Genomic DNA, 10293 nt, shown 5'->3' with positions numbered 1-10293 from the left:
CTAGTCGCACACCCACTAGTGAACTAAACTGTCCACCAGAGTGCAGGTGACGACAAGAATGCTGGTAGAGTAACACCAGAACATTGTCCTGGTCCCAAGCCTCCACTCATTGCCAAAGAAGCTCGGGTCCATGCCTGCTCGCTTGAGTCAATATTCAAAATAGTCTCAGTTTGTTATTTTAGAGTACATAAATGGGCTGCATCAAATGTGGGAATTGCCAGATAACAGTGGAGCAGCTAAGTATGAGTAAACAAATGGTATGTATACAAAATTTCGATACAAATAATGCAGAATGACTAGATACTACAAATTTTGGATAGTTCTCAGTTTTTATCTGTAGGTAATCTAAGTTCTAGAGTAGGCACACGAACGACAGGTGAAAGGTTGCAAGCCGTGATTTAGTCAGGGGACAATGAAGGAATAACACGAATTCCGTCTCGGTAGGTAGGTATTAGGATTAGGTAATTATAACAGATGGAATTTTACAATGGAAGAATAGCATACACAAGTACTTAGTTACGTAAAGCGACTGATTGATTTGGCAGTCATGCAGCTTTAGGTAGAATAAAAAGAAGAAAAGGTAATAATATGTAGGTAAGTAGGTACCTGTAGGAATAAAAAGTTAACCAATGCCTCGGCGCTAACGGCTTTTTTTACTCTTTATGCTTGGCGAAAGGACGTGTACTTTATTCTTGTAGCTGCCTCGGAAGTGATTTTGTGGCGACTATTAAAAAAAAAGATTTTGCCTTTTCACGTGACTTTTATGGTAAAGTGGCGTAATTTGCGGTGAGAATCGGCTATTAATTTTTCGTAGTTTTATAACTACGAAAAATTATTTCCGCTAAAATCTTGAAGTCTCGCTTCAAACACCAGCCACTGTAAGTAGGAAATTCAATAAAAATGGTTATAACATCTGATTCACAAGTCGTACGAACAGCGAGTTTCCTTTCGCGCGGTCATCGTCAAGAAAAAAAATAGTTTGATAAGTTTACCGCACAGTGTTTTGTTTTAGCGAGTGTGTCGCGCACATGGGCCGCGCGCGTCGCTCCAGCCAGCTGTATTTTGAATCAAAGGGTTACGTAGTGACATTGTTTATTTTAGAGACTCGTTATCTATCGAGTGATTAGTGTGGTGTGGTTCTGAAGATGAGCGTAACGGTGGGCCCCGTGACGAAGCCATCCGCGTCGCGAGCTCTCGGACTGTGCCGGCAGCTGGTGATGGTCGTCCTGAGTGAGTACCAGGATCTTGATCTATCTTATAGCCTTCACTTGATATCTAGCGTATTTCCAGTGCTCTTATCCAAAACTTAAATCTTATCCAAAATTTGATCGTTCTGGTAACGTACGTCTATTTGACCAACCAATTTTTTTTGTGAATTTGAAAACGGTAGTGTACCTAGGTAGTCATATTTTTCCAGAAAATGTTTGTTATTCCAGGGAGATAAGATTAAAATCAGTTTTTTTTCACTTAACAGTACGTCCCGGCTTCGCTCGGGTATAAATAAACATAATGCGGAGTCGGCATTGTCAACACTGTCGTCGAACAGTTTGCCAAACTTTGGCGGATTCGGTACACATTGCGGGTGTTTCACTGCGGTAAATAAAAGCACTCATACATACTACGCAATGTTCATGCATTCGCGTCGGAATGTGTCTTAGTTCGGTGATAGTGTGGAGCTGGCCTGGAAATTATACTTACACACACCTAAACCTTCCTCTGGAATCACATCCATAGTTTTGAAATTGTTTTTTTTTAATTAGTTAACCAGTTGTTTATAATTATTATGTAATGGCAAATTATAAGGTTTGGTATTTTTATGGTAGTCGTTAATGTAGGTACTGGTGCAACCACAGCCGCTACGGTTGGAGTTGGAAGGAAGAAATATCTTTTGAGATCTTTTGAGAAATGGGAATGATGGCGAAGCGACGAAATGTCTTTCTGTCTGTCACGCTACAATGCTGTGCCGATTTTAAAGTTGCCAAAGTCAAACATAAGCAAGGAGGGCGGAGCTGCTGGCAACTGCAAGTATGATGGAACTTAATGATTGTCCGATTTCTTTCAAGTCAAAAATCCCACTTCCACTTAGATATAAAAACTTAGTTTGGGTACCTACCTATTCATTTTCACATGATTAAAATAAGGATACCTACTAGATAAAACCAGAATTTGATCACACTATCCAGTTATTTGTAACACTTGGCACAATAGGACGTGGTGTGAAACCGTGATGTGAGGTAATGACGTATCTACGATAACAATAACAAAGGATTCCTGACTGGTTTAGCACAGATTATTTACTAACTTTGGTCCTTACCTTTCAGATCTACACATGTAATACCATTTACATTCACATTTCATTATAATTGAATGCTAAGTACTTCTGCCTTTCCTTTGTTATGTATCGGTTCAGAATTATTTTTAAGTTTTGGCATACGAATTTATAACATGAAAGAAATATTAGAGACAACAGTACAAAGATGCTGTTCGTTTCAAATTTCTTCCTGCAAACCAATGAGAGGAGAGTTGAAACGTAAGCAGACAAGCGCGTGCATATGGATTTATAGAATTATTCCAAGTAGGTATTTGATATATACACGAGGATTTACTCCTCGTAGTAGGTATATCGAGGTTCCTTTTTTCCAGTAAACGTGCCGACGGTGTCCCTGGGCCTGGCGATGGGCTGGGTGTCGCTGGCGAGCGGGGAGAGTGAGGCGGGGCTGGGGGCGGGGGGCTCCGACTGCCGGCTGGTGGTCGCCGCCACCGTCACGTTCGCCGCCGCGCTGCTCGGAGTACCGCTCAGCGCGCGAGCCTTGACTTTCGGAAGGAAGTTCGCCACTGTTGCTACGTCACTTGCTTTTGTGGTGAGTCACCCTTTTGTTATCCTTTTTACTTTATGTTGTGATCGAGGAGTTACATTTCTCAAGCTGCCTATCATCTAGGGTAGCAGCTAGGACCGAGATTTATTCATAGATGCTTCTTGCAGTAGCGACAAACCAGGCCTTCGTCAACGCTCTCGGTAAGCTAGATGGTTCTCAGATACTACATGTTTTCACCACAAGGAGTAACGTTCGCAGGTGTGCTGGTCGCTGAAGCTGGGCAGCCTGCGAGCGGCGGAGCCGGGCTGGTGGGTGGTGGCGGCGCGCGTGGCGGCCGGGTTCGGCAGCGCCGGCGCGTACTCCATAGCGCCGTTGCTGGCTAGAGAGGTACTGTTGTTATTATCTGTAATTTATGTCTCTCACATCCGAGACCTTACCTGGATCCTTCTTGAGCCACGAAGTGTCGATGATCGAACTTCTATTCCAGTTGTATTTTCTCTCGGTTTCAGCATCCTTTGCTGTCAGACCATTTTATGGGTACTTGTGGCGTCTGTCTCTTTGTAACCAAATCTTGTACTTTAGTACAAGTGTAACTTATAAGTCGGCTTTCAACAAGACTATTTCTCAACGGTTTACTGCACATATATATTGTTTTGGCCAACATTTTTGTGTCAAATTTTATTTCTTTTGTAAAACATAATGAGAAAGTCATCCAAAAGTTTACATAAAGATCGCCTCATGGTCTCTAACAATAGTGTCACTCCAATAGGGAGAATGAGAGTCATCGAGGATCCTCCAGACGTAATAATGTGTCGTGTGCAGATGTGCGAGCGCGCGGTGGCGGGCGCGGCGGTGTCAGCGCTGGTGCTGGCGCACAACCTCGGCATCCTGCTCATGTACCTCGCCGCCGACCAGGGCCTCGCGCACAGGTCTCATTCTCTGCTGCTTTATCTCACCTACCCACCACGCTCACTTGTAAAAATGCCTCTAAGTTATGCGTCGTAATTATAAATTTTCTGCCATAATTTCTATAACTAATATTCCGTCATTTTATATCCGGATGTCTCGTCATATAGGTACAATGATATACACAAAAACACCAACAGAGATAGACGGAGCTAGACAGAAACGAGGACCGAGGGCTACGTTTCGATGGATAATATTGGCCAAGTGTTATATATTTCAGTAATTCCATTACTATGACCATTTCGTATGTTCCAGAACAGTTTTGTGGAGCTGCCTGGGGCTGTCGGTGGTCCATTGCGTGGTTTTCTTATTTGTACCAGAATCTCCTGCTTACTTGGCCGCCAAAGGACAACATGAGGTAATTATCATGAAAACGTCTTAATTTAGACGTAAGTCTCCCATTGTAGCGCCCCTTCTTATGGTCTTGTTTCCATTAGTCACACGATGTCATCTGACGTGCAGCAAGGATATTAGAAAAGAATTGCCAATATAGGCTCTAAGAAAAGCCATAAAATATACCAACACCTCCTGCACTGACTGTAAAACTCGTTAGAGAGGATGGAATTGATAGAGTATCAGTTTGGTCACTAACATGTACTCCTTTCTTTTCGACAGCGTTAGATGTCTCAATAGCCCAATGGTTATGTCATTTGATACGATTCACCAACAGAAGGCGCGGTCGTCGGTGGCGTGGCTGCGCGGCGCTCGGCGCGACGATCCCATGCTGGCGCAGGAGCTGGCGGCGCTCCCTCCGCCTGACGACAGCTCCGTGTTTCAAACGCTGAAGGAGCTCTGTGAGTACATAAAATTTGCAAACGGGCGCTTTATTGACATAGCTAGCTACTACTCATCTAGGTAGTTATACTATAAAGAAAATAAATAAGAAATGTAAATAGGGATCGTGAGAAGTAGGCACGAGATCCAATCAGGTAGCCGCTATGAATTAGCCAGCCACTTAACTCGGAGATGACGAGCCACAGTGACGAGCGTGGGTTCCGAGATGATGCGGTAAGGTGTAAGGCAGTCGTTGACGAAGGCACGTCACCCCCCCTCCCAGACCTCAGTCTGTACACGGGAATTTCGACTGCTCGCCGTCAGTAGTATATGCTAATAAGTGGCCTAATGGGACGATACGTAATTAAAGTAATTTACAAAAAGAAAATATGTTTAAACAAGTATTCGTATTCAAATTACGTAGCAATAAAGTTTGATGTATTAATGTATAACTACATAGAAACAAGATAAACGAACTGGTGAAACCGGTGTGCCAGCCATCCAGCAGACAGAGAACAAGGCAATGATAAGTACCTACTTACATAAATAAATAAATAATAAAATAAAATTAAAATAGTCATTTATTCCAGTAATCTTAGTTACAATATAAGGCTAGGACTTTCCAGTGAGTAATCTAATGCATTACATAACATAATCTCAACGAAAACCGGTGATGTGCAATATTAATAGAACTAAGCTCGAGTTACAAATTCAACTTTATTAATTTACCATATATCTTAATGAATGGCTGGCCGTACGAGGCTTTAACACTAAGCCATTACGCGAGGAAAGAAAATAAATATTAATAAGTATTAAAAAAATAGTATTATTTAAAATTATTGTTTACAGTTAATTAGTTTTAGTCTTTGACATGTCATTCGCCCATCGGTAATTCGTGATTTAATTAACCTTATCAGGGTCGGCGTGAAGGCCGTCTGAATCCACTATATAGCCCAAGTAGGTACTTAAGTTTGTTTCTAAAAAGTTATATTTATCAAGATTAATAATTAAGTTTGCCAGCTTTAATTTATTTAATATTTTTGTTAAAAGTGAAATATGGCTGCTAAATGAATTGGAAATGCAAATTATGTCATCCACGAAACAAAATACTTTATTTTTGACCGTAAAATAATATCTGCTCAATACTGCTGAGTCGCAGATGCATTGGTCAAACCAAAGGGCATGTAGGACGAGAAGGAACATAAAAAGCAGCCTTGCAACGATCCTCGTTTTTAATTAACGTCTGCCAAAAATATTTCGAAGTTAAGCAAAATCTCAGAAATATATGTATGCAAATAGGCATCTTTTTTGTTACTGAATTTAATTTGCGACTATCTATTATTTTTTTTGGAGTTATTATGGGATTAGACCAAGGAATTTCTGAAGGCTCAATTACATCTCCTCTAGAAGCATTTCATCGACATGTTCTACAAAACCATTACAATATGAGATTATTCCGGGTACATTATGAGTAACCAGAGAAATAGATATATTCTGGAATACAAAAGGAAGTATCTAACGCCGAATATTTATCGCCGCCAGCAGGGATACATTCTAAAGGTTTCGAAGTTCAAGTTTTAAACCTTTTAAGAAAAGATCATGCGAATTATTACCAGAATCGAGTAAACCAATAGTATTTTTACCGTTTACTGTGACAGGAATATAAGGGGTATAATTATCTGTACTGCCGATCGAGGAGTGTTTATTTGAATTAACAAAAATTGGAATCCTGTTTCCAGCCAATTAATAAAATAAAACTGAGTGGCACTCAGTTTTATTTTATTAAACATATGCATTTACGAGTTTTTTGAGGTTGACATAAATTCATTACTCTCTGAATGAACGCACACAAGTTTTACCATTAAATTGAGAATGTGAGGATGAAGAGAGAAGTTAAATCAAGAATTCGAGAAATAGTTCAATATTTATTATTTTTACCTATACTTTATAAATTTTGGTAAATTTAGAATGTAAATAAGAAATGTAGGCACGAGATCCAGTCAGGTAGCCGCTCTGAAATATGGCTGATGACGAGCGAATGTTCCGAGAGCGGCTTCTTGCCTCGCGCGCAGTCTCTATATGCTCCTCGGGATGATAAGGTAAGGTGGCCGTTGACGGGGCACGACGTCACATTGACCACCTATCAATTTATTATTGTGCAAGCAAAGAACGTCTATGATATGAAATGAAGTAATGTAGGGATTTTGCTTATGATTATTTCAATAATGCCTCTATAGTATTATGCAAATGGAAGGACCTAGTATGTAGGATACAGGCTCGGCCTAGTTCAGATACTAGTGTGTTGGACTATAATAATAAACTGAATCTATTTATATCGTACTTAAAGTTATCACCTATTTATTTGTAAAATTGTTTTCATTTGGCACGTGAAAACCAGATTGTAATGTGAATTACATACATCATATTATACATTAGTCTAATTTGTAACATTTGGAAATATAAATAAATAAATTATTATTAATATATTAGCATACATAGCATGTAATTTCATTCTATCAGATTCATATATAAATACTTTATGTTTTTGGTGGAATCTAATTTGAACCCATTTGTTCTCAGTAAGCGACCGCACGCGGCGGCGGGCACTGGTGATCGCCATCGTCGCGGTGGTGGGCCAGGAGACGTGCGGCATCTTCACGCTGATCCAGTTCGCCGAGCGCACGTTCGTGATCGTGCGCGACGAACACGCCGAACAAGCCGAGCGTGCTCCAGTGTACGGAGAGCTCGTCTCGCCGGCGAGGTACGCGCTGTGGCTGGGCGTCGTGCAGTTTGTCGCGTCTGCAGCGGCGCTGTATTTGGTCGAGAGAGTTGGAAGAAGGGTAAGTTCCCAAGCGAGCGAAGCGACCGAGGTTTTCAATTCAACTTCAATCCAAAATACATTTTTTGTTGGTCTGATTTCGATGAAAATTAAAAGGTTTTCGTAGGATCTATCAATATAATTTTTAAGTTCGTGGGGCAACAAAATCGGTTAGGTCGTTTTTGAAATATTCACAATTTTGTAAAAATTCAATATTGTGTTCGCGAGTTCTAAGTTCGCGGGGAACAACTTGTATTGATCGCATTTTTTTATTTATTAAATCACATATAGCTTAAGAGGTTCGTCCTAAGTCACAAGTCACTTGAATCAGTTTTCGGATATTTTGCATAGACACTATTTTCGTTTCCACCCCGTTTGTATTCGAGCGCTTACTGACTGATGAAGATAAAAATAAAATACTCTGTTAAACAGTAATTCCAGAAATCAATGGAGCTTAACATTTGCCTTCCAGCCACTGATTGTGTACACGGCGTGGCTGACGGGGCTGAGCCTGGCGGCGGCGGCGCTGTGCGTGCGGCTGGAGGCGCGGCAGCTGAGCGCGGCCGTGCTGCTGGGCGCGGCCGTCGCCTTCGACAGCGGCGGCCTGCAGCCCGCGCCCTACGCGCTGCTCGCTGACATGTTCCACTACCAGGTGGGGATTATGCTCTACCGCTTCTCTTCTCTAGCGAGTTGTGGCAGTTTTTTAGGCCCTTCAACAGCTAAACATAACTTTTGAGCCACGAGGCCATTGTTTCCTCTGGGTAATCCAATCGCTTAAAGATTCATGAAAATTTGGTGAAATGAAGGAAAGTCTTCCCATTTCCAGTTCCGAAGCAGCGCGATGATGGTGGCGACGAGCGGGACCTGCATCGGCAACGCCCTGGAGGTGGCGGTGTTCCCGGTGCTGGCGGCGCGCGCCGGCCTGTGGCCCGCGCTGGCCGCCTCCGCCGCGCTCACCGTGCTGTTCGCAGTGTTCGCCATGTTCGTCATCCCTGAAACCAGAAACAAAACGCCGGACGAAATCTACGCCGACATGAAGCGGTCCCCGATTGCTTGTTTCGCGAAAGAACCCTTCGAAAGCAAAGAGATTCCTGAAGCGTAGTGCTTGTGCGATTGTTACCGATTGCCTGTGATATTGATTATTGAGAGCAGGTCGTGAGACTTTGAATAATGTTGTATTTGCTCTAAGATTAATAAGAGTTTTTATAAGATTTGATTCGAGACTTATTTTATTTTGAATGAAACGCCTTTAAACGGCATATATCGTAAATAATCAGTTGCGCTGCGCCCCACAGCCAAAACTGAGGAAATTGAATCAAAACAGTTCAAACTTTTTTGTCATACATATAGTTTTGATTTGGCATTTTTATTCCTGCACCAATATATATTTAATCTTCAAAAATTTGTAAAGACCATTTTGCGAATCGAATGAATGTGAGCACATGTAGATAAGTAATAAGTTAATCAACGAGTCACGTGACTGCGATTCGCAACGGTTCGTTACAAGCACGGCTGTAACTTGTAACGCATCGCGTAGCTCGGACGAGCAGCTTCCATGCGACGGAGTTTATGTTCCTACTTTATCAATAACCATTCAAAATTAACGACCTGAAACCGATTTCAAATTATTTCACATAGACTGTGACCGAGCCAACGCCAAGCAATGTTTTATGAAAACATAATGAATGAAATAGTTTAAACTAGTTTGATATTTCATTTCAAGGCGATCATAATCGACCCATTGTGTTGGCAACAAACGTTTTACATTAATAGATTTTTTTATAAAATACTAGCGGGCGGTCCCGGCTTCGCAAGGGCAAACCATAGTAAATTATACACCTTCCTCAGGAATCTATGGGAGAAATCCACATGAAACCTTTGATCTTGATTTATGTATATAATTTTCTTGTGTGATTGATCTCCCAAAAATTACCATTATTCCAACATAATTTCTGTACGGGTTTACTCTATAGGTTGGGAATCCTGTACAATCCGTGCCGGTTTTGAGGTCCGTGGTTTATCGCGAACCGACAGCATAGATCAAGGAAATTGTATGTAAATAAGGATAAGGATGGTACATATATCCATTCAAAAATGTTTGATATAACAGAACTATAAGCCACAGCTTACACTAACATACATTATATCTTCAAAACTTTATTCTTTTACTCTGATACCGGGCTTCGCGGTGTCATAGCTCCGAATGTAACTCGGAACATGCGAGAATAAGAAAGACAGAGACTTCACAATCCTGAATTATTTTTGAATATTTTTGTATTATAAAATCAGTACGTCCTTGTACACAACAGGTTTGGCATCGTAATGTTGTACTTGCGTCTCTATGGCAACGCTTGGTTATCGATATAGTGACTGTGACGGCGCCGTCCTCACATAGTGACACGCTCTCGACAGGAAGCTATAAGTAGTAGCGTTAGACAGCTTATATTATATGATTGTTAAATCCAAACTAATTGACGAACCAGGAAACAGTGTCGTGTCGCAAGCGGCTCAACAAGCCCTGTGCCGTTAAAACTATACAGAAACGCCTGTGAAAATTAAATACCTAGCGAAATTACGTGTCAACTTTTGCGTCGAAATAGCGTTTATTCTGCCAGCAATGTTGCATCCTGAAATATCTTGAAAGTTGAATTATAATAATTATTCCTATTTAGGAAGCTGACTGCAGGCAACTTGGCTTAACGACTTAGTTAATTTATCAAACTTTCTTACCGAGCATTACATTGTGAACGTACAGGCGTGAACCTGTCAGGATGTGAAACGAGGACTTTGTACAGAAATTGTAAGTACATTTATGTTAACTCACCACAAAATAAATAAATTAAATAAACAAATATCAAATGCCTCGAGAGAGGGGGTACGTGTAACTCAACAAAGCCTTTGCTCTGCTCACGGGAATGT

At 41.2% G+C, this 10293-nt stretch overlaps 1 protein-coding gene across 1 annotated transcript in view; it reads left to right on the top strand.

Annotated features, from left to right (window-relative positions):
* Positions 1-2181: 2181 nt before the first annotated feature.
* The window catches only part of LOC128679832 (probable metabolite transport protein CsbC), a 76725-nt gene continuing 68613 nt past the window's right edge, over positions 2182-10293 (top strand). Inside the window, exons 1-10 of the mRNA XM_064436704.1 lie at positions 2182-2530; positions 2644-2861; positions 3075-3203; positions 3639-3745; positions 4038-4140; positions 4453-4576; positions 7137-7396; positions 7847-8026; positions 8201-8475; positions 8912-8945. Coding sequence (XP_064292774.1) covers positions 2368-2530; positions 2644-2861; positions 3075-3203; positions 3639-3745; positions 4038-4140; positions 4453-4576; positions 7137-7396; positions 7847-8026; positions 8201-8475; positions 8912-8945 — 1593 coding nt within the window. The 5' untranslated portion in view covers positions 2182-2367. The remainder of the gene's footprint in view (positions 2531-2643; positions 2862-3074; positions 3204-3638; positions 3746-4037; positions 4141-4452; positions 4577-7136; positions 7397-7846; positions 8027-8200; positions 8476-8911; positions 8946-10293) is intronic.

Source organism: Plodia interpunctella, chromosome 22, assembly GCF_027563975.2.
Source record: "Plodia interpunctella isolate USDA-ARS_2022_Savannah chromosome 22, ilPloInte3.2, whole genome shotgun sequence".
Lineage (NCBI taxonomy): Eukaryota > Metazoa > Arthropoda > Insecta > Lepidoptera > Pyralidae > Plodia > Plodia interpunctella.
Note: the sequence above shows the minus strand (reverse complement) of the source record. Positions and strands in the feature narration are given on the sequence as shown.